This window comes from Heloderma suspectum, chromosome 13, assembly GCF_057233095.1.
Source record: "Heloderma suspectum isolate Gila_16-S chromosome 13, 16-S_ref, whole genome shotgun sequence".
In the NCBI taxonomy this organism is placed as follows: Eukaryota; Metazoa; Chordata; class Lepidosauria; order Squamata; family Helodermatidae; genus Heloderma; species Heloderma suspectum.
The window spans coordinates 14,666,642-14,690,152 of record NC_139470.1 but is presented as its reverse complement, the minus strand read 5'-3'; the positions used below and the strand labels follow the sequence as shown (position 1 = coordinate 14,690,152).

Genomic DNA, 23,511 nt, shown 5'->3' with positions numbered 1-23,511 from the left:
CCATAAAAATGTTTTGAAATATTATTTTGAGACTTCATCTGAGCTGGTCCAGATGTTAGCCCACTGGTTCAGGATTTTCTCTTGTCTGCCCCGATAGAGGAAGGCAGAGTGCCAGATAGGCATCTGAAGCACAATTGGGTAGGGAGTCATGGTGGAGAGAAGCCAACTAGACTGACTCTTGGAGCAGTGATAAGTGGTTGCTGATTGTACAGCAGCTGCCCTTTCTGAGGTGTTGCCTTTGGTTGAATCTTGCCTCTTTAAGTGGGAGGTGAGGTGAAGAGAGGATCATTGGCTGGCCAGGAAGTAAGATTAAAAAAGACTGGGATTTTTCTCTGGGGTGCAGAGGGGGCTTTAATGTGTTGAAGGATAATTGAACAGGAATTGATGTAAGGATGATCTGGGTAGGAAATTATATTAAAGGCCCCTCTTGCCTTCCATGAATTGGGTGTTTTAGCAAATGTGGGATCAAAAGAATGCTTGATGTTCTGGGGCATATGTCTACTTTGTATTATGTTCACGTTCACGGTCTTGGTCAAGTCATTGTCATTATCATCCAAATGTATTAGTCACCCTACCATAATACCAAAACAGAAAGAGCCTTGGGCAACTCACTTATCTCCATCTTAAGTCCAGCACTTGGTATTATAACCATCGTCATCACCATCCCGCCTTTTTCCCAATACTGGGACACAAGGCGGCTTTACAGCATTAAAACTTGTACAGTTAAAACCTATAAATAGAAGTATAAATAGAAATATACAAAAGTTAAAAATATAGAGGTTGAAACCATGGCCAACCGAAGGTCTCTGGGACCCTTGCAAGCAGGGCATGATGAGGGCAAGAGAAAGAATGCGTGTTATGTGTGATGTATGAGCCTGTTTTGTTTGCATGAGAGGGAGAAATAGAGCGAGGGCTGCATCTTGTCTTCTTTCAGGATTACATTCACCATCTCTGAAATGGGACTGGGATTTGGGAGATCCGGGTTCTAGTCCCCGCTCGGCCATGGAAGCTCACTGGGTGACTTTGGGCCAGTCACACACTCTCAGCCCAACCCACCTCACAGGGTTGTTGTTGTGAGGATAAAATGGAGAGGAGGAGGATAATGTAAGCCGCCTTGGGTTCCTTGCAAGAGGAAAAAAGGCGGGGTATAAATGCAATAAATAAAATAAATAAACCACACATTTATAAGGCATATAATGAGTAACTTTACCTTCAATTCATGGGCTTGGCTCACTTTCTTGAAGTATGTTCTCTGAATGTAGGCCATTTTCCTGCTTTCTGCTCTGCGTCACAGGTTGTAGTGTGGATCATGTGTGGTTGATATTGCTTAATTGCTTGGCAAGGGGCTCTGAAAGCACATGCAATAAATGTGCATCATAGGCAAACATGTGTTCTGTAGACTATGGAAGGCTCCACCTCCTGATGTGCCAGCCTCTGCAGGTGAGTTTGGCTTGGTGGGGCAGTGGGCTTGTAACACCCGTTTTTCACATCACATGTTGATGTGACATGAGATGAACACGTTTTTATATGCACAATCTTTGTTCATGTTGATGTCTTTATTGCTGCTTTTGATTATTTTTATTTTGTTTTATGCTGCTGGTTATAATTTTTTGTTTTGCTTTTAATGGTATTTGTGATGTGTTTTGCTTTAAAAAAAAGTAATGGAAGTTTCTTGCGAATGTTTAAAATCGAAAGGCAGGTTAGAAATACCTTAAAAGAAATAGGGAAGCAACAGGCTTTATACTTTGAAAGAGATAGCAAATAAAAATGTACAGCTCTTCTCACTAGACCTACAGGGTAGTGCAGTATAGCTTCATGCTGAAGTATATATGGTCAACAGAATTGCATGGTGCAGGTTTTTTTTTTCCTTTTTCCTTGTATACCACTTAATATAGGAAAATCTCTAAGCAGTTTAAAGGTGCTAGTTCTTGCAGCTAGTCATCTAGCATGCCATGAAAAAGCCTAAACTAGAATGCGTCTTGTTGATATGCTAGCCTTTGGCGTGCAGGAAGTTTTTCTTTTAATATGGGGCAAGAATTCAAGCACAGTGGTTGTGCAGTTGAGGAAGAACCAGTGCTGTGTGGTTTTGCTGATGGTGCTGCTGAGCTCTAATTTTACAAACACAGAATCATTCTTTCAGTGCCAGAGGGTCAAGTCGCTCAGCTATTTGTTAAGGTGACTAGAGATTTTAGTTTTACCAAGCCACCACAAAGCTTTGGAAATGACACTGAACAGTGTTGTATTTTTTTTTTTAAAGGCTGGGGAACTGGGAACATCACTTATCCTGATCACCATGTGCTTGGGGACAAAAAAAGTGCTGTATGTTCACTCCTGCCACCTAGAAATGGCCATGTGAATGGACCCCATGAGGCTTTCCTAAACTCCTGGTGTTCCCTTTCCCAGTTCTTTTACTGTATGAGTAATCAAATGATTTTAAATATCTAATGGCTTATGACAGATGAGTCTGAATCAGATGCACAAACGCTGCCAAAAGGGCTACTCTTTAGAGTCTGCCTAGCTGGTCGTAACACACTGTATGGCCATTAAAGAGTTTATAGTTTGTGTACATTACACCCTCAGTGTACTGGGTCATGGTTTATCCAAACAGAAAAAGAATGGAGATGGATGAATGCAGGATTGACTTTTTGGCTAGGAAATACTTTGATTTTAATTAGGGGAGAAGAGGGGCTGAAAGGGGAGGGGAACAGCGGAATCTTTCTTCTCTCACAAAAGACAAGACTAATGAGTTTACTGCTCTGGGAGATGACCTCTGAACATCCTCCAGAACACTTGCACTGAAGTGTTTTCATTTGTTAAAAAGTGTGATAATGTTACATTTTAAAACAGAGGAATGAAGGGAAACATCTGATGAGGGACTTCAGACAGCTGCCGAGTCTGTTCTAGCAGTCTCTAACAATCTGCAGAAACACCAGCACAGCTTTCCAAACGGGGGGGGGGGGGGAGAGGCTTGAAAAATTTATCTCTCTCTATGAGCTGGAGTAAGTGGGAGGAAGGCTGGGGGAAATAATGTCATGATGAACCTGTGAGTCTCGTTTCCTCTTATCATGCTTCCCAGTGTAATGTTCAAGAAAGAATGTGTGGGAGGTGAGGCTGCACAAGCATCTTACCAGTGCAAATTCCTTTTTGTGCACAATGTGCAGTTTTCTTGTATTTCCAACCCTCCCACCTTGTTGCCTATAATGCCAGCTATACAACCCTTGCAGAGGACTGTAGGACCTGGTTTGCACAACCACTGCAGTTTAACCAAGCCACGGTTGCTTGTTTAAGCCGTGGCGCATGCTGGGTGCCATTTGCCTAATCACCTGCCTGTGCACTGCTTGTTGTGTCATCAGAACCAAGGCAACATGGCTTGTTGGATGGGGAAACAACCCTCAAATAACCCAACAACAGCTCATGGGTTGAGAGTTTTCCCCTCCAAGAAGCCATCCCGCCCAGGTTTGGATAACGTGACAAGCTGCGCCTGGGCAGGCGATTAGGCAAATGGCATCCGGCACGCACTGCAGCTTAAACAAGCCACCATGGCTTGTTTAACCCATGGTGATTGTGCAAACCGGAGACTTTACGGGTTCTCCCAACTGAAGAGACTTGCACAGCTGTGGGACAGTCTCTACCTTTGCTTATGGTACATTCAGGGTGATGGTATCATTAAGATGCTGTTGGTGGATCCAGGAGATTGCAGTAGCCACAAGAGGTGGTAATTGCTGAATTAGATTGGTTCCAAGGTACTTAGCCATGTTTCTTGATTGTCACATCAAAATTGTCACAGTTCATAAGGTGCTATGTTACTATTACAATATTGGTTATTTCTTTCTTCTTCCTTCCACATGGTGCCATATTCTGAAACCACTGTGTCTACAGAGCCAGTCTTAAGAGGGGCACCCTGCTGAGCTGACAGCTGGGTAGGCTGAAACAGTGGTGCGAGTTAATGGGCCAAAAGGCCCATCAGTGTTTTTCCCATTAAAGTAATTTTCTTTATTGTATGTTATACGATGTATATTATACGATGACCATAACTTTCTCTCTCGGCTCTCTCAAATATCTTGTAGAATAAACAATTGCTGTGTTATTCCATTGTAAATGAGACCACAGGATCATAAACTTTAGTTTTGTTAGTTTTGGCAGCCAATTAAGCCAGTTCGTTAGCTGGAGTGCAGAGGTGCCGGCCCGTCTTTGGTGAGACTAGCAGAATGGTGGTCTGTCAGGTGAGGTGGGTATAATTCTTTTGTATGTGTGGCAAGTCATATGCTTGACAGAGTGATCTAGGAGCAGATGGTTGGATATGGATTTGAGAAGCTTGGGTTCATGTTTCCCTCTGTCCGTTGGTCAATGGCCAGTCTACACATGCAGATAAATCATGTGGTACAGAGTTCCCAAGACTGCACCATTTGAGACTGTGAGTGGGGTATTACATGTTTCCCCACATCAGAATCTCCATGCCCATGAGAGAATCTCTCTCCCAAGAGAGAGGTTTCTGGAGTATACCTTCTCCCTGATAGGGCAGTTCCATTCAATGCTGGGAGCCTTTCATATGGGGGAGCGCTCAAATGTGCACCTCCAGTCTGCTCTCTGAAGTGGTATAGTTCCAGACCTCTGAACCACAAGATTTATCTGCAGTGGTAGCTCAGCTCTAATTTATTAGTTACAGTTGTACCCCACATTTCCTCTGCTCTGAGGCTCCAAGCTTGTTGCTTCACTCCTGCCTAGGTGCCATGTAGATTTCCTCCTCTGTGGCTCCTCTCTACTCCACTTGTAAAACACAGTTGCCCAAGTCTGGCACTCAACATCTAGGTAACATTTGGTATGGGGAAGTTTTTCAATCAGTTTGCATTTAGATGCAAACTTACCAAATGTGCACTTCCCAAGTCACAGTATGAAAACAGAGTTATCCTTCACATTAGCAAGTCTCAGAATTTTGCAATGCAATTCTACAAACAAAAAATTCATTTAAACATGTGTACGTTAGGGGAAAGTATACACAAAAATGTGTATATTTGTGAAAAAACATACAAAACGATTTATAAAGGAAAATTTATAAAAAAAAATGCATGTATTCGCAATGTGCACAAAAATGTAAACAATGTTTATGCAGGCTTTTTTTTAAAGTCAAGAACTGATGTGCAAATGGGGTAGAATTGGAAAAAAATGAAACTGAAATGGACAGAGTTGTCCATTCCTAGTTAACACACGCCTGTAATAAAATGCATTAGGCTGATATGAAATATGGAGTACAACTGCCTTCCCCAAACTCACATATCTCCATTATTTTCCCCCTCCCCGAATAATGAGCACTGTGGGATTTTTGTTGGCCGTTGCCTCTAGTGACTGTTCCTTGTCTTGGCTTGAAAAAAGAATTATATATATAAAGCCAGGGTGTTGACAGCAAAGCTGGGAGCATGTTCTTTAGAAGCTGCTACTCCAGCTGCGTCTTGCTGGACTCATAATCCTTGTGACACTTGTCAGGATGCCGGTTGCTCACCACCATGGTAATAGAGTTCCCGAGGGCAGCTGGGGAAAAGCCAATCCTTCCCTGTCATCTCCGGCAAGTGTTCTGAAGGATCAAATGTTTCAGCCAGCAAAGTGAGAACAAAAAAGGGAATATATGGCCCTTGATAGTTTGTGTGTGGTAAGGTGGGGGGAGAGGAGAAAATGCTCCTTCCCGCTGTGTAACATTGTTCTACTGTCTAGTAAACTACCAATACCTCCTAACTTTGTTCTATTGTCTAGTAAAGGGGCTATTCAAGATTACCACTTTTAGCTGGAAAGCCGTGGTCCCCAACCCTGCTGAGGACTCATACTTGGTGGCAGTATCCAGTTGGGGAAGCGCTGTCTCAGTGCTGATTATGTTTGGCGAAGGAAGGAAGGAAGGAAGGAAGGAAGGAAGGAAGGAAGGAAGGAACACCCAGATCCAGTGCTGTCACAGTGCCGGGGGGTGGGGGGCAGGGCGGCAAAGAGACTGACTCAGCTAACTGGCTTCAACGCTTGGAACCAGTAGTTGATCCCAGCTGTTGAAACACCAGGCTGGCCAGTAAAACTCTAGCCAGATGGCAACCTTAATGCAACTGGAGAGAAGCAAGGAAATCATTACCAAGATGGGGTGATGTGAATGCATTAGTGTCCCATTTCACAAGTGCCTAGAGAGGCTCAGATCAAAGGCCTGTAAAGTTTTTGGGAGGATTTGCCTTGGCTTACCATCAAAATGTGACTCTTACACCTCTCTCCCCCCCCCACACACACACACTTCCAGTGGGCCTCAGCTGTATGCATCCCAGGTTCGATATGTTCTAGTTAATAGTACAGCAAAAGGGACAATACCATCATGTTGAGAAGTCTCTTGCAGGGCGACCTTGCATTCAGCTTTGCAAACGCATGCAAAGGATGTTTCAGCCAGTCTGCACAGATTACTTTTAAGTGCTCTTTCAACAGCAGGTGCCAGAAGTAACAAAAGGTAGCCCCCTTTCTTAAGCTGTATGTGGCTTTGATGGGATTTTTTAAAAATACTTTCCTTCCTGCTCTCTTCTCCCCCTCCCCACTCTGTTCCATCAGTTAAGGCCTCAAACCACTGTTTGGATTTTCCATTATGTTCTGAAATGGAAGTCTGTAATTTCATCTTGTCATTTCCACCACGTCCCCCCCTACCACCACCCAAGCCCTCTCTTCCTTGTAATACAGTGTGTTACTAGAAACAGCATATTTCTGATAAAATATTGATCGTGGCAGCTTTACAGGGTTGTGAACTCAGTAGGGGCAATGGCCTTTGAAGTTCTGATTTCCTTCAGGATTTCCCAGGTAAAAATGGAGCAGACTGTGGGTGGAGAATGGCTTGGCCTGCAAAAATTCTCTACTGAGAGGACCCTGTACTGTGAATTCACCTCACTCTTTACAAAGGGTAATAATGCAAATACCTTTGCTACAAATTGTAGAAAAGGTGGATGAGTATGATGTGGGTTAGTTCACAACTGTTTGATGTTATTTAGACTCCTCCTCTTGGCCCCTCCTAAAGTTCCTTTTTCACAGAACTAGACAAATGTATGGAATTGCAGGATAAATAAATTAAGCCACCCCACACCAATTTGAAGAACTGAGCTATTTGGACAAAACTGTATAATAGATGAGGCTGTTCTTTCATGCCAGATAGTAGAGGGTCAGCAACCGAAGGTTCTTATGCCAACTCTGGCTCCATTACTTGGCTTGCTCAGCCTCCAGGTTGCATAATAAGAGTCTGGGGATGTAGTTGTTTCTGGCAACGGAACAGGCATTTCTGGGTGGGTGGCATCGTCTCTCCCCAATTCAGACTTGCTCTCTAGCAAACCTGTCCCTGATCAGAACCTTGTGCTTGTCTTGGGAGGAAGGGAGGGAAGAGGAAGAAGGGAGTTACTACAGCCATGAGGCAATAATACAAAGAAATTGCATGGTTTTCTGCCTCCCCACCCCATTAAATCTCTATGCAGCCTGATATGGGTGTAGCACTTTGAACTAGGCCCAGCTTCCACGACTCTCACAGTAACATAGGCAACTGCTGCCTATGTGGGCCAAGAGCTGCCTTGGACCAGGCAAGCTGCATGCAGAAAACAGAAAACTCCCAGCTGAGCTGCACGACTCTTTAATGATCCAAATTTGCCAAAGGTCTACCGGCGTTAATAGGCTGAGCACGTTCATCAATAAACCATTTACTCTCCCTCTCCCTCCCGGCAGTCGCTCTGACTAGGTCTGACACACAAACACTTAACTACCTTTTTCATCCAAAATCAATGTTGTATTTATCTTCAATGATCTACAAAGAAACCAAATGTTTAAAATTACAGGGAATGCAGGGAGAAAGAATGGAGGGACGGGGGAGGGGAGGAAATACAGAAAGTCAAGGAAAGAAAATATCAGCAGATGTCTGAGTTAACCGGAAAACAGAAACTCAGAATAATATAAAAACATGAATACCGGAGGACAAAAAAAGAAAGGGGGGGGGGAGGCGGGTACAGTAAAAACATGGCTGTCACCATCAAGCTAAGTGCACTAGGCGATGCAGGAGAAGGCTTCTGCTTGTATATCCCTAACAGGGTGGGTTATTACATGTGCAACTAGATGCTGCACGTGCAATTCCCCTCTCCGATCCTGGTGTGTGCAAAGCCCTTTTTAAAAAGCTAAATTCCTGACCGTTGTTCTAGGGCTGGGGACTGAACTCCCTCCCACCCCACGTTCCATTTTCCCTGCCAAACAACCAATTCAAGGTATTGTAGCTTTTTAAAAGGGACCCTGCATGCACTCTGTTTGACTGAGGCACAGCAAAATTCACATATGAAAAGTAAAACTGGAAGTCAAACTTAAAATGATGCCAAAAACCCAAACTTCAAGGCAGAACTCGCACTAAAACAAACATTTGAATAGGTTATTGCAAACTACAAAGAACATATCAGTTTCTTAAATTAACCATTTGACATTTGTTTTTGCACTCCTAACATTCTTGTATACCAATTCCAATAAGAAGACTGCACAGTGAACACAAGGGAACTACAGGAGATGGTCTTTGCTTGCCGATGTGCCTGGCCACAATGGAGAAAAAAGTGGGGGGAGTGAGAAAAAAGAGAGGGGATCTGTTGCTTATTACTGTGTCAGTTTCATCCGGGTTGTACAAGCCTCAATAATAACTAATATGGGGCTTTTCCTTATTGAATATCCCTTGTATTATACAGATAAAATTGAAACTGAAAAAAAATATAACCCCACCATGGGGGGTTTATTTTGGGTGGGTGGGGTGGAACTTAAATTTCCATGTAATATTGCCATTGTTTCTACAAAGCTGTATATTAGTTGGATGCTGAGGGGTGGGGTTTTTTTGGGGGGGTGTTTTGTAAATGCTTTCCTTTTGCAAATGCTTTCCTTCCCTGTCCCCGCCTCCAAGTTCTTTTGCATAGTTGAAGGTTATACGCCACTATTAGTTTGGGGGTGGGGGGGGTTGTGTGTGTACCAGGGGTTTCTTTTCCAGACAGTGACAAGAATGAGTTAGAATAATGTTAACAAATAACCAGAGCGTGGTTCTAGAAACCATTTTTTATAAAGTCTACCTATGTTAAGAATTCAGTATTGGTGTACATTTATATTAACAGAATATTTACATATTGTTTTCTTTTGTTGTTGTTTAAAACAAGAAGTCAAAAAAATTCTCATTTCTCCATAATATAAGGCAAAAAACAAACAGTTTTTGTACATTATTATTATTATTATTATTTTTAATATATATCTATAACTTCAGTTCCAAAGTACCAAGAGAAATGAGTGGCCTCAATTCGGGAACCTCACAGTGGACTGTACGAAACTACAGTATTTCCATAAATAATACTTTAAGAAACCCTGGGTATGTATTTTGTTTTTACTTAAGGATCTGAGGCCATTAAATTTGAACTAAAAACAAAAGCCTTTTTATGTGAATAAAGAGCACAAAATTAAAAAAAAATACAAATTCATTAAAAATGTTTCTCACATTTGGGAAAAAATGTACAAACTTGGTAATATTTTAACTCAGCACAGAAGCAAAAGCAAAAATAAAAATAATCAAGACCTATATATTAAATTTCCATTTTCAGCAACCATCTGGTTGGAAGGTTTGTAACCTGTCACCCTCCCTCCCCCCGCCCCAAATTATTTATGGAACTGTGCTTAATTTCTACAAATTTTACAGTTTTAAAAAAGTTTACAGCAGTGCATTTTTAAAAGATCTCCCCTTCTCCTATATTTACAGGCAAGTTTTAAAATTCATCCTGTTTGTTGGTTAGGGACTATCGTGCCTCTACTTCTTTGGGGTTCCTAGAAGGAGAATAGTCTCTTGACTCTGAGTTTGTGAGTGGAGTAGTCCGGCGGGGGGAGGAAGGTCTTGTACTACTGGCTGGTACCAAAGGGGGCGGGGCACTCAAAGCGGCTGTGGGTGGGTTCCTATTTAAGATTCCATTGTGCATGGCAGCAGAGGGGCTGAGTCTGGGATAATGCATCCCACTGAGATGAGGCATGAAGGACGGCACATGTGCCAGGTGGCTTTCGATAGGGGATGAGTGCAAGTGATGCATCCTGGCACGCTCAAGTTCTTCCCGTAAGTGCAACCTCTCCCTCTCCTCTGCTTGCCTGAGCCGCTCCTGCTCACGCCGTGCTTCAAGAAGATTCTCGTGGTTATAGTCATGGGGTTCTCTGTCTCGGTAAGAGCGCTCATGATCATAGAACCCAGATGTGGTGGGGAACCTATGGATGGGATCTGCTCGGAGCTGGAAATCCATCCGACGGTGCAAGTCTAAGCTCCTATAGGCATCTCGTAATGGGTCCCTCACTGGGTCCCAGGAAAACCCAGGATGGGGGAGTCTCTCCCTTCCCGACAATGGATTCATGCCCATTAGAGGGGTCATCATTCTACTACGGTCCAGGACATTCATGTTGTTCATCTGATGGACGCTGCCCATTGAGATGGGCATTGTGGCTGCCATTGTGTGGGGCAATGGTAATCCATGCAAAGTAGGTGGTGGCGGGTGCTCGACAGTTCTGGAATGCTGCGAAGGTTCTGCGCTCACAACCAATACATCACCATCCTCCTTGCGCTCCTCTTTGACCTTGATATCATTTTTAATCTTCTGAAGGTCAGTGGGAAGCTCTGGCTTTCTTTCAATGTCCTTGTTCATTAGATTGCTGAGTTTTAAACTCTCACTCAGTGCAGGTTTGCTGTAGGGAGATACAGACTGGATTACTGGCTTCGTGTTATCCTCTGAGGATCTTTTTTCATGGCTTGGTGATTCCTTCACTGGGGAGCGGCTTTCTTTGATCTTATGCTCCACAATTGGAGGAGGATCCCTCAGCCGGTCAGGAATTTCTCTCTCTGGTTCTTTAGATCTTTCTCTGTCACTGAGGCCAACTTGCCTGGTGGGATCGCTGGAGGTCTGACTGTTGCTGCGAATGAGGTTGCTGATCTGGTGAGTCACTGGAGCTGAAGCCGGTGAGGATCTGTTTGAATGTCTATTTTTATCCAGAAGATCCCTGGAGGAAAAATAAATTCTGTTGTGAGTATGCTGATGTCATATAGCAGTTTTGTGTTCTCATTACACATTGTTAGTAATACCGTTGCTATTTAATAAATGTCACCAGTCCTTTTAATTACCAGTGCTTGTTGCACAGACACAGAAATGCGACTCTGTTACACCAGCTGAGACGATGAATGCCAAATGCTTTAAGCCGTATTAACATGATAAAATATGTTAATATCTTATATGCAACTTTAGATAGAACTAATCTTTAGTTGTCCATCTAGGCAACTCCGGAATCTCTTAGCCACCCTTAAGTAGAGGAAGGAGTAAGAGAAAGCTTATCTCTTACGGACACTTCCACTTTCTATAGTCTCCTAGCCAATCAACTAATCCTGGCACTGGAAGATCATGCTGGCAATCCATCAATATCCTATTGCCCCAAACAGGACAGGATGCACATGGTAAATGAACAGGAACATTACCTACAAAACCCCAATACACATAGTTTCTTCTGAAAGCAATTTTTGGAGGTTTTCCTAGATTCCTTCTGGGAAGGAGTGAGGCATAGTAGCATCACTTACTTTTTTGCTAATATGACCTTAGGAGGTCTGGAGCACATTTATACAAAATCCTTTTGGGGGGACAGATCAATTTAAAGTCTTCTCTTCCTGTGGAATCATGGAACCCTTGTCCCAACACTTTGCAGAATAAAGGAGGTCCAGAAATCCACCAGCATTCTATTAAAAACATCTAACATGTTGGGTGACTATGCAATTACTGCCAAGCTGCAAACACTTGTCAAGCAGGTTCCTGCTACAGAATTTAGCATTCTAAAGAGCAGAACTGTAGAGCCCTTGACTGAAACATTTTGGCCACATGATAAATTAAGAGGGCAATGGCTAATGAAGGCTCAGAAACCATGTAAGGGCTTCTGGTCTCTGCCAACAGTACACTCAACAAACCCCTAGGGAAGAATGGTGACTATAGTATCAGCAGAGAATCTCAGTGATGTAGGAACAGCATCTGAGCTAGTACCAGTTACTGAGGCAACCGGACGCAAAAGGAAGGCAAGGGCGGTGGATGTGTGGGCCAGGTGTCACAGCCATGGGGACACAAATTCTGGCACCACGTGGCCCAGATGTTTTCCAGAGAAGCCTGCTGGCTGGCACTGAGCTTGGTCCAAGGATACCTGTCTTACTCCCTTCATAGGCAGCACAGTGGAGCACAAAAGGTAAGCATAACCCTTTAGTACCTCTCTAGAAGTGAGGCCCTTGGGCATGATGTTTGGCAGGAGAACCTTGCAGTCGAGCCCAGGGGCTATCATCCGCCCCACCCCCCCGCCCACTACGTACAGAGCAATATCCTTCACAAGGAGTTCAGCTTCAGCAGTGTACTCACCTGCCTCTTGCTCTTTCTGCCCCAATCCTCTTGCTTTTACATCCCTTTACATCCCCTCTAAGGGCCAGTTTGCATGTTATGGCATAACATGTGGAGGCTATTTTCAAATTATGCCGTCACATGATCAACTATTGACATGCAGCAGTTCACCACATAAATCAGGCCATTTTCATAATGTTCCCACCTCCCAGCTTTTCTTTTTAGATGTTTGCAATGGACTGGAGAACTGCCTAATCACCAAGATTGCTGTTCATGAACTGCTCACCTTGTGGCAATTCACAGTGGTTTGTGACATGTAAACTGGCCATAATGCTCCACTCTTTTCTATACAATCCCAAATTCTTAGCTTGAATTCAGGCTTGAATTATGCCAAATGATTTCTGATGCAGATTTGCTTAGTACATTCTAAGTGTGACGTCTAAGTTTCATGAGGACCCTTGGTCCTGTCGGCAGTAGATGACCTCCCTTACCTCTCCTTGTCTCTGTCATCTTTACTTGAGGAAATATCCCTCTTCTCTGATTCTCGGTCTCTGTCGTGATTTGTCACGGAGGAGCTTCGTTCAGAATCACCAGGCTTGGGCCACTGAGGGGGCGTCGGGAAGGATGGCGGCGTCCGGTGGAGTCTGTTCCATGGCTCATGTGGGTTGTTGAAGCTCTGGACGTTGGGTCCTTCTTTGTGAGCAAAAATGCTATTGTGACCTAGGACCAGGAGGAAAGGGGAAAGACTGGGGTTAGTTTTCTATGTCCCCCCTTGAACAAAATACTTTTTGTCCCAAATAAGTTCTGCAAAAGTGCTAATTACCAGCACAGTTATCCTTTCAAGGCTGGAGGAAAAAAAAGATACTTAAAAACAGTAATAGCAGGATAGTTCTGATAACAGTGGAATGGAAGAGCAGCCATTTAAAGCCTCTGCAGAAAAAAGGCTAAATCTGAATAACTTTGTGGAAGTAATGAGGCCATTTGCTCTGAAGATGAGAGGTAACTCCTAAATCACCCAGCCTCCCTGCTGTTATGTCAGTGGCTAAACTGGCACTGTTGCCACTGCTACTGACATTACCTAAGAGGATGCGGCTAGTTAAAAAGGATCAGCCATCTGCAGTGGAAAGCAGTGATTGAAATATTTGATTAGGGGATCAACTGACTGAGCTTGAATGTAGCAATTCTCCTTGGCACTCTGATTAGCTCACCAGTCAAACCATATTCCTTCCCTACAAAAACTCCCATCAGCAGCTCACAGGTGTTCTGCACGTAGTTTACTTTAAGGAAAGTGCTACCTAATGGGGTGCTCTTTTTAATACTGAAAACAACCTCAAGAATGAATAGAGAGGTAGATGGTTGTTCTGTGGTGTATGAAAGTTGTAAAAGTAGCAACTTTCCAGGCCTACAAGATGATACAGTGCTGTTGAAAATCCAGTTTTTCACCGCGCGTCTCTGACTGCATAAAAAACAACCCTCTCCAGTGATTTTTTTTGTGCACGGCCCCAGAGACAATGCATGTTACAGTATCTCTTTGCTCACACCAGCTTTTCTTTCAAGGAGTTTGCAGGTTTTTCTTTGTGAGAGTTTTTTTCAAGTGTAATAAGCCCCAATCCAGCAGGCTCTTTTCCCAGAAAGCTTGGTCCAGTTCAATGAATCCCCTTGAATCCCCTTTGTGTGTCGTAGTACTACCACTCCGTGCTACTTTTGGAAGACAGGAGTTTGCTATTAAGGAGACACAGCAGTGGTTGGAGCCATAAATATATAAGATTTGAACTAAAATAGCTATGCCCAGTTTTATCTATGCTGATCTTGATACAGTCATTAGTACTTGTGGTGAGTTTTATCTTCTTTTCAAAGGATCCTGTAATTACATACAAGCAACAAGTTATGTTGGAATTAGTTAGCCACGTATTTTGAAGATCCTATGGAAAGGTTGTAAGTTCAGTGGTAAAGCACATGCTTTGCATGCAAAAGGTCCCAGACGGTCTGACTAAGGCAGCTTCCTATATTCCTTTGATTGCTATAGTATTCTGCCCAGGTTTGTCTTTGAAGAAGCACACGGATAACCCATCCTAATGTAACATTTCCATGTGTTTGTATTCGTGTGATGATTTCAAAAAGTCACTACGTGACACCAATCCTCGGCTGTGATCAAAAACAGGGAAAGGCATGCAAATGAATGCTGCCGGTGTATTTCATAGGACTCAAAAGTCCAATCCAGAAGCCATTCGGTTGTCTTGATTAGCCTCCAAACAGAAGATGGGTACTATTCAAGGAACTTCTTGTGTACAGTGTTGGCTCCTAGATTGGAATATTTTGCTCTAGCAGTTTTGGTTTCTGCACTTAGTTTTCTCCATTGGATTGGGGCTCATTGTGTCTGCATAAGCCTTCGAAAAGAAGACATGTACAGGGTAAGAATTAGCATGCCTTTTCTCCAAATCAACTTTTTCTGGGATCTTACGATATTGTTGAGAGTCCCTAGAGCACACTCGTGCCTTTCACAAGCACTGTGAGAAGTGGACCTGAGATAAATAAAGAAGATAAAGGGGATTAAGATTTTATTGGGCCCGCTTTCTCTGGAAAGAGAGCACAAGTATCAGAAACACGGCTGCCGGTGGGTTGGGGACAAATGATGGAAAAGCTCCTGTCACAGAGACCTGGAACACTTAGGTGCAGTGTTTTGAATTTTTCTTCTCAAAAAGGAGAATGGAGGTTAGGAAATAAGAGTTTTGCTTTGTTTTAAAGAAACTACCACCAGCTGCTTTCAATGTGAGCATGTGGTTTCTCTAGAGAGGAGGTTTGTCTGCAGTAACCCAGCCAGTACTTACTCAGAGTATGACTGCCTAATCCTCCAAAGGCATTGCTGCCTAAGTTCCCAAGGCCGCTGAAGGTGCTTGACCTGCTAAATGGATCTGGAAAGGCAAACAGGGTTTTAGCTGGCATTTAGCCAAGAATGCTGGAGAATGAAATGCACCCCTTCTCCCCTCCCCCTCTTTTTTTTTAATGGTCTGAGTCCAAGTAGGATTAGGCCAGACTTTAAGCTGATCCTTCTCACTGCAAGGTTCTTTGCACAGAACGTTCCCAGCATGTTAAAAATGGAGAAGGGATTTGAGCACTTACTCCATGAAACAGGTGCTGGAGTTAAGCTCTGTGCGTGCCAAGAGAGAGGGAAGCTGAAAGTTAACAGCCAAAGAGCCGAAATGACGGGCACAGCTACAGAGCTGAAACCCAATCCACCTGGAATTGCAACAGCAAAATGAAAAGCTGCAAACTGATTTCCAACATTTTATGTTATTTATTTATTGGTGGCAAACAGGCAGGAAGAGGTGCCTGGGCATAATTTGTAGGAGGGCATAAAATGGCCTTTTGATCCTCTCTTTTCACCACTCTGCTTTGGATAGTGTGGGCTAAGTCACACTGTATAGGCCCCAACTATGAAGCAAGAATTGACAAAACCTAGAAGTTCCCATATAGAATAACAAAGGGCTGCTGCATTAGCGTGACACCACACACCCTGGAAGACATGTGTTCCTTATTTTCTCTACCTGTATCTTCTATTTTCTTTCTATGTTCTTTGCCTGTTAAACCGCCATGTTCTGAGGACAGCTAAAACTCTGCAAAGGGCAGTTTGACCCCAAAATAAACTTTGAGCAAAACACGCTATTTGTTCTAGCAGTACAAATAGGCAGAACATATAGGAGTTATGTACTCTTCTTTTAATGAGTTACTAGCTACAGCAGCATCATGACCTGTGCCCATGATTTTCATTGGCAGAATGGGAGTCACAGCCATCCTAGTACAACACCGTGACATATTACAGGATATTAATATAGCACCTCATAAACTCTAATTGGATACCATTAAAATTATTTAAATGTCCTGTCTCTGTTTCTTATTGGGTGTAGACAAATTAGTAAATTAATTATTATGGAATGATGTAGGTGATACATTTAAGGATTATCCAGACTGTTAGGGAGTTGTATTCATGCCATCTGTGAAGACTCCACGAGAGTCTATGAATACCTTCAGAAGGTCTCTAGCCAGCAAAGAAGACTTCTCGATGACCCACCAGCTCTTTTGAATGTTGAATGTTTGTCAACTATCTCAATAAATTTGCGTAATTAGTCTAGTAGTGTGGGTTAATTACTGCTCTCCTTTACCTGCATTGGTAATGACTGGAGATGGCCCAACAATTACAGTGTTCCTTGCCAGCGTTAAGTGATGCTATTACATGTTCAAATTAAAAGGAGCCAACACAGCTTCAAGCGCAAGTTTCTATAATAGAGCTGGGTGACTTATTCAGCACTGAAACCCGTATCAGAGACACTTGAAATCACATGTTCAAATCTACTTTGTCCCAATTTGAGGGCTAGAAAGTGACTTTAAAATTAAGACACTGACTGTCAGGATTCTAACAGGGCAAATTCATAGAACGATGGATTCATGGATGATTACTAGCCGGGACAACTAAAAAAAGGAACCTCTAAATTCAGAGGCACTATACCTCTGATAATGAGATGCTGGAGACAAACAATAAGACATGGTTATCATCATCTTGCCCTGCTTGTGAGCTTCTCAGGGTCATCAGACAGGCCACTGGCTAAAAGGACATTTGTCTAATCTGACAAGGCAATTCTTTGTTTCTTAGCTCATGGGATGTAAGAACACAAGATCTGGGAATTCTGTACAGTCCACAGGTCCCATGGTGCCCACCCTGATTTTCAACAAACCTCCTGGGTACATTCTGTGGAGTACAAAGAAATGATGAGAGATTTGTGCATCAGCTAGTATTTGTATTTAGTGGTTTAAAGTATATTTTTTTCTTTCCTGCCAGCCTTGTGGAGACTGGAAACCAGGCTAATTTACTCTGGTATCACCCCTGCATGTACAGTTGGAGGAACAATGCCTGCTTTCTTCTCTTTTGCCCCTTAAACACGGCGTTTCACGGTGGAAAAAACTCTCTCTGTCATACTGCCTGGCAATAACTAGGGGCATATTATGGAAGATTCTGCAGTTGAAAAGGACACACTACCCAAGTACTTCAGTTTGAGAGGACAGAAATGATTACTCTGGGATTCTTGAAACTACTGGTGGATCTTCCAACGGTAAATAGATCTGATTCATGAGAAAACTACCACCTCTGAAATTTTCAGCAGCAGTATATGGAAGGCAGACTGAATTTCTTTACCACATAAGAGGATAATTTTGTCTGTTCAGATTCTGTTTCTAAACAGGGTATCTATAAAGAGATTTTCTAATGACTGTGGGTAATATTGCTTAGGAAGGTTCCTGCCAGTAAAGGCTATGCCCCTCTCACTGCTTCTCTGTGTTAGGTTTTTTAACACTGCTGACCCACAGGAAGACATATATAAAGCATATTGATAAATGTGAAAGTAGGGTTTACTTACACCTACCTGCCAAGTGGCTAGTAGGCAGGAAGCTGCTGTGATGAGGCGAGGGTCCAAAAGGAGTGGTGGTTGGGTGGGCAGAACCTGTGAATGCAAAGGAAAAATATCCTTGTACTTTAAATATGCTTGCAGAAGACCTCAAAATGTCTAGTGACTGAGCAAGAGACTATCATATTAGCTAGGCAGGCTGGAACACATTAGCTGAGAAACTCACCATCATTTCTCCTGTGCCAGACACATGGTAATATTTTTAAATGCACACCAGACTAGGCCAATGCCATGAAATACAGCCTTCTAAGTGGGATAATATTTTGCATCAGCCTTCCAGTAATCCTTGCACCAGCCCTCTAAGGTAGACAAGTAACCCCACATTGTAAATTGGGGTGGGGTGAAGGCAACTGTGGGTTGCCTAAGTCCATTAGCCACTAGATTAGCATCAGCTCTAGTTGCAAGTATATCTTTAATTTTGGACAAATTCCTAGCCCCTTTAGAGGAAATTGAAGGACAAATGATAGATGTTTCTGCTAATGTTCCATGCAGTATGGATACGTTCGCTGTGCATAATATTCTGTACTAATTAGCTGCGCTGACCATCCCCTGGTTCTGTAATGCAGATGGATTGGAGTCTGTACTTCAGCCATACGCATCCATTGGAAAGGAAGGAAATCCATGTTTTTCTACTCTGAACTACCTTGACTGTAAGAGGGTGACAAGAGTGTTTAGGTCTAAGTAATCTGCATTACGTGATTTGAGAACACACCCTTTGATTTTAGTTTGGATAGGGTTGCCTTTGGGTCAGTTTTCTTCCCTCCAGGAATGCTCTGTGGTTTAGGGATGGCGGTGACTTCCCTCCTGTCTGCCTGAGAGCTCCTCAGCCAGACCTCATTCTCTCCCATCCCTAAGACTGAACCCTGGCCCTTTGCAATAACCTGTGTGGCTGGAGCCAGCCTGAAGTCTTCTCTCTGCCTTGGCCGTGCATGAATCTCCTTCCTCCTGATGCTGCCTGGCTTGCCTCTTGTCATCCCTGCGCACATGCGCAATTCTCTGGTATGGGAAGACAGTTGAAGGTAATTCTATCGTTGACAGGCTTACAAAGAGCATTTTGGAGGACTACTCTGCCCAGGTTTGCTGTGACTGGCTGGGGGGAAACACTCATGTCACTAAATTTTGTGATCAAGTGGAGCAGTGCTGTAGGATGCCCACTTCTTTTTAAAAAAATTATTCCATTGCCTCCACAGTGCAGCCAGGAAGCAGCACATTAAGGAAGACTATTGCCAGTACAATAGCTACATTCCGTTCTTTGTGACTTTGTATGTGAGAAGGATTTTTTGCCATCTACCCCTCCCTTTCATAGGGATGACTGACAGTGATCAGCCATGTAGGATCATGGTATTGACTTAAGAGCAGGATAGCCAAACTCATATTCTTCATAGCATTAGTAGAGTCTGATATACAAGTTTAAAAGCATGGGTGTATCAATGATAAATGGTCAACTGTGTTTGATAAATCAGCTCATCTTTGGGCATTAGTTGTTTCCTTGCAGCTCTTAAAATCTTATCAGCCACCTTGTACTTTGCATCTGTTCTGTTCGTTTCCATCTGAACTTGGCTTTTTCACTGAGATTTCCAAAAGAACATTGGCAGCAGTTAAGGTGAGCATGATCAAGTAGTGAGAGCTGGGTTCTTACAAATAATGGTGGCATATGCCAAAATTCTTTATAAAAATGTATCTAGCAATTGCAGAGAAGTTCAGATTTGAACATATGAATGAGATTATGATGGGATGCTCTTAGACTTGTCACTCCAGAACTTTGGAGTGGGAGGCTGGGAAGGAAGGGAAATATGAGTGGCAGATGGTTTTTAATTTGCAATATTTTCCAGAATTACAAATCATCTTTATTCCTGAGATATGCCTAAGATTGCAACATCAATAACTTACATGTGTGAACGGAAGATCACAGAGTAATCGGTGTACATGGCACTTCATAATACATGATCTCAATTCAAACACTGTACTATTCAGTGGAGATACATTTGGCTTAGAGCAGAGGTTCTCAACCTTTTTGATTAGTGGGCACTTTTGGAATTTTGAGAGTATAATGGCTGCCATGGAGGGGTTCCCATTCACAAAACTGCTGCCATAGTGGGCATCTTAAGGTGCCATCTCCTATCAGAGGTTAGCTTCATTACAGCTGTTTTTGATGCCGCTGCTCTGAATAATAATAGTGGCATGGCTAGTCATAAAACATTCATTTCCCTGGAGGCAAACTAGTGAGACTAAAAGAAAAGTAACAACAGAGGGTGCACACCATTATTTCTCCTCCCCATCTATGTATAATAGATGCTGGTATGGGATGCGCATGTACACCTAATCACATCTTTTGTGCATTCAGAATAATGCACAAAAGGGATCCACGTCAAGGTTGATAGTGATTTGCGAAGCAGGCGCAGATTCCAGAGAAGCACGTTTGTGGGAAGCATGAGGCATTCTGGGATATGTCAAAGCTATTTCCTCCTCAGAAGCAAGTGGCGCTGGTAAAGATTCACAAGTGAAAAGGAGGGCAAATGAAAAAGGAGAATGGGCCTATGCAGGAGGGGCCCACCTCCGGGTACTCCACCTCCGGGAGACGAAAAGTCCACTGCTCTAGAATACATCCATCCTCTTTGGTGTTTGTACATTGCAGGGGAAGATGTTTAAGGATGGGCAAGCTGTTTATCAGGGTTGCTAGTCTTCCAGTGCTTACTTTTCTCACTGAAGAACTCTTGAGAAGCTTTCTCAGGAACCTCAGGGTTGTTAGGAACACAATGTGAAAACCACTGGCCTAGTCCCACATGGACCTTGCCATGGGATGATTGAAAAGTGATCGAATGAATTGGCTCTAAGCAACCAGAAAACGAGTTAAGGAAACCCCAGAGAGCAAAGCTGCCACAGCTAACGGGACCCAGTGTTATCTATAAACATTGCAACTTGCTCGGCTGCTTTGAGACGGATGGAGGCTGTCATCTCTCTAATCCTCTAGGATTTCAGGAGGTGTATAACGGATGGGAGATTTCTTCAAAGGAGACGGCTTACAAACTTGACTACATGGGGCTGATAATAATAATAGGAATAAAAAAAAGAAATCCTCCGGAGCAAGCCAGGGACAACGTTGTGTGCTGTCAGGTAGTTATTAAATATAACGTTTGCCAGGCAGCTGAACATCCATCCCAGGGACAGGTGGGCCTGATAACTTATGTCTTTTGCAGTAACAAGGCAATGTGGCAGAACCCATGATTCACACCAAGTACGCTCTTGTTCGATAAGGTGAGGAGAGAGCCTCAGATACTGTAAAGCAAAAGATTTATTTGTCTCTATATAAGAGTCGCAATGTTTGTTCACCCTACTCTCCTCTGATAGCCAACTTTATTGAGATTTACTGCCCGATGACTCCTGTGATTAATATACTCACAGATGACTTGCAAAGGGATTATTTATCTGGGGCTAAAACAAAGTCTTCTATTAATTTGCATTCTGTACAGTACAATCTTATACATGTTTACTCAGAGGTAGGTTGCACTGTGTTCAATGGAGCTTACTGCATTATCTTTAGAATTGCACACTTAATGAACTTATTTCTTGGATTCCTTTCCCCTGCAAAAAAAGAAATAGCTCTTCACCATCCAAATCTTGTACAGAGACACAGCTCTGACGTTATCCTGTTGGATAAAATAGTTAAAACTACGTCTTAAAAGCATTAAGTAATAATAACAAGGGTACACTGAGGGGCAGGACCATAGTTCAGTGGTAGAGCACATGCTTTGCATGCCGAAGGTCCAATCCCTGGCAGCTTCAGTTAAAAGGATCCAGAGATAGGAAAGACGTTCTGTTTGAGACCTTGGAGAAATGCTAAAAGAGTAGACAGCACTGGGGTAGATAGATCTGACCCCACTTAAACTTGTGGGCCTGAAAACTAGTAATGGAGTATTTTACATTATCTAATCAGCTTTTTAATAAGTCCTCATTATTCTCAAGGAAATGTTGGGCAGTATCCAACAGTGTCATTCCACAAACTCAAATAGTGCTAGCGGAGCTCTGCCAGATCTTTCAATTGAGTAAGCAGCTGCCCATTACGAGTGTGCAACTGCTTCTACAACCTGTTGCACAATGGGTTATGCAAGCAAAATGAACTGGTTGTTCAACAGGTTGCACAAGCAAAATGCACAACCATTTGTACAACACATTGCACAGTGGTTTGCAAAAGAGTGCTGCGCAACCCATTGCACAACTGCTTGCACAAACATAACTTTAGTTGGATTCTCCTCTTGTGCTGAGCCTAACAAGATGACACACTTGAATACTGCCCAAAGAGTTCCAGGAAGTAAACAAGTGGTTGCAGACAATACTCAGTTGATAAGGTAAACTGAATGCCACAGTACTCTACATCTCACACCTAGCAGAAGTATTGCTACTGGAGGGCTGTGATTTAATGATGAACTACAGAACATAACATGAGCATGGAAACCAGATAATCACTGTCCTGAACACACCAACTTCCTTTTTTATTGTTTAGGAGAAGTGTGTAATCCTCATCATGGTGGAGAATAAACCTTAAGACCTTTAAAAAAGCTAATAACTATTAAAAGCACTGTGAATTGAGGCAGTTTGGGAGGGGTTTCTACCAGCTGGGGTAGATGGAGATCATACAGGTCATCAGATGGAGGTCATCCAGGGAGGGAGAGGACAGGGCCTAGCCAGAAAAGGAACAGTGGTGTGTTCTGAGGATATCACATTGTTCATGTTGTAGATTGGTAGAGGAATTTGCCTAAGGCAACGGCTTGTGGCCAGTATGAAGTGCTGGCGCGAGAAAAAAAACGAGGCAGAAAGCATACAAACCTCTCTGCTTACAATATTATGCCTGCAGACTGTTACATCAGTGAGATTCCTGTTTATTTCAGTGGAGACTTGGGGAAGGGCTCCACTGTGCTGCTAATCCATTGGTTTTGTAGGGGAGGATTATCTTCATTTGTAAAGAAGGCGTGTATCCAGCTAAAGACCAACTGCATTATTCAATCCAGCCAAAAGTGGAAGTTGAGCCCAAAGGCTTCATGCTCTTACACCCCAGTTGATCCAGTAGATTTGAAAGGAAGAAAACTTTATGACAATGTTCCCACATGTATTAGTAGCCTTGCTCAGTTTTGTAACACCATAAAAGGGAGGGGGGGTAGGTATCGTGCATGCATATGTTCACGCTTATCCAGTACTCACCTGTAGTGGAGAAGAGTGGCCGGGCAAGATCTTGAGGATAATGGAACCCTGGAAACACACCAGGGGCTGGAGGTCTGCTGAACAGGTCAAGCTTCCCACCTATTTCTAGCTTGTGGGGATCCAGCTGCATTTGCTGTCAAAGGGTACAAAAAAAACATCTCATTATACATTTTCCTTTTCTTTACTGGGGGAAAGGGGAGGGGGAAAGGACTGCCAGCAAAGGCCTCATGCTTCACGCCTGCATTAGCACCACCAGGGAGTGTTAGCCAGAGTGACGGCAGCATCTGTGGCCACATACTGCGAGTCATGCTCTGACAGCAGCCTCGTATGAGGCCATTTCACTCTGCAGCTTCTCAGCTGCCTGCCGCATCCTCCTCCATGAATAAGGTCTGAAGTGAGCTCTTAGCCCATGGCGTTAACTCCACAGGAGAATGCAATGCAATATGCCGAGTGGGCTGTTCGCCCCTTGG

The 23,511-nt window shown here is 43.2% G+C and overlaps 1 protein-coding gene and 1 long non-coding RNA gene across 3 annotated transcripts in view; one reads left to right on the top strand and one right to left on the bottom strand.

Moving 5' to 3' along the window:
• Positions 1-20,898, top strand: part of LOC146336068 (uncharacterized) — a 49,698-nt gene extending 28,800 nt beyond the window's left edge. Inside the window, exon 3 of the long non-coding RNA XR_014785663.1 lies at positions 17,224-20,898. This is a non-coding gene — a long non-coding RNA (uncharacterized LOC146336068). The remainder of the gene's footprint in view (positions 1-17,223) is intronic.
• The window catches only part of FBRSL1 (fibrosin like 1), a 965,642-nt gene continuing 949,201 nt past the window's right edge, over positions 7,071-23,511 (bottom strand). For both annotated transcript variants that reach the window (XM_084819250.1, XM_084819251.1), the window contains 5 exons: positions 23,042-23,174; positions 17,804-17,881; positions 15,218-15,301; positions 12,881-13,109; positions 7,071-11,025 (listed from right to left, as the gene is read on the bottom strand). In XM_084819250.1, the coding sequence (XP_084675376.1) occupies positions 9,789-11,025; positions 12,881-13,109; positions 15,218-15,301; positions 17,804-17,881; positions 23,042-23,174 (1,761 nt within the window). In that variant the 3' untranslated portion in view covers positions 7,071-9,788. The remainder of the gene's footprint in view (positions 11,026-12,880; positions 13,110-15,217; positions 15,302-17,803; positions 17,882-23,041; positions 23,175-23,511) is intronic.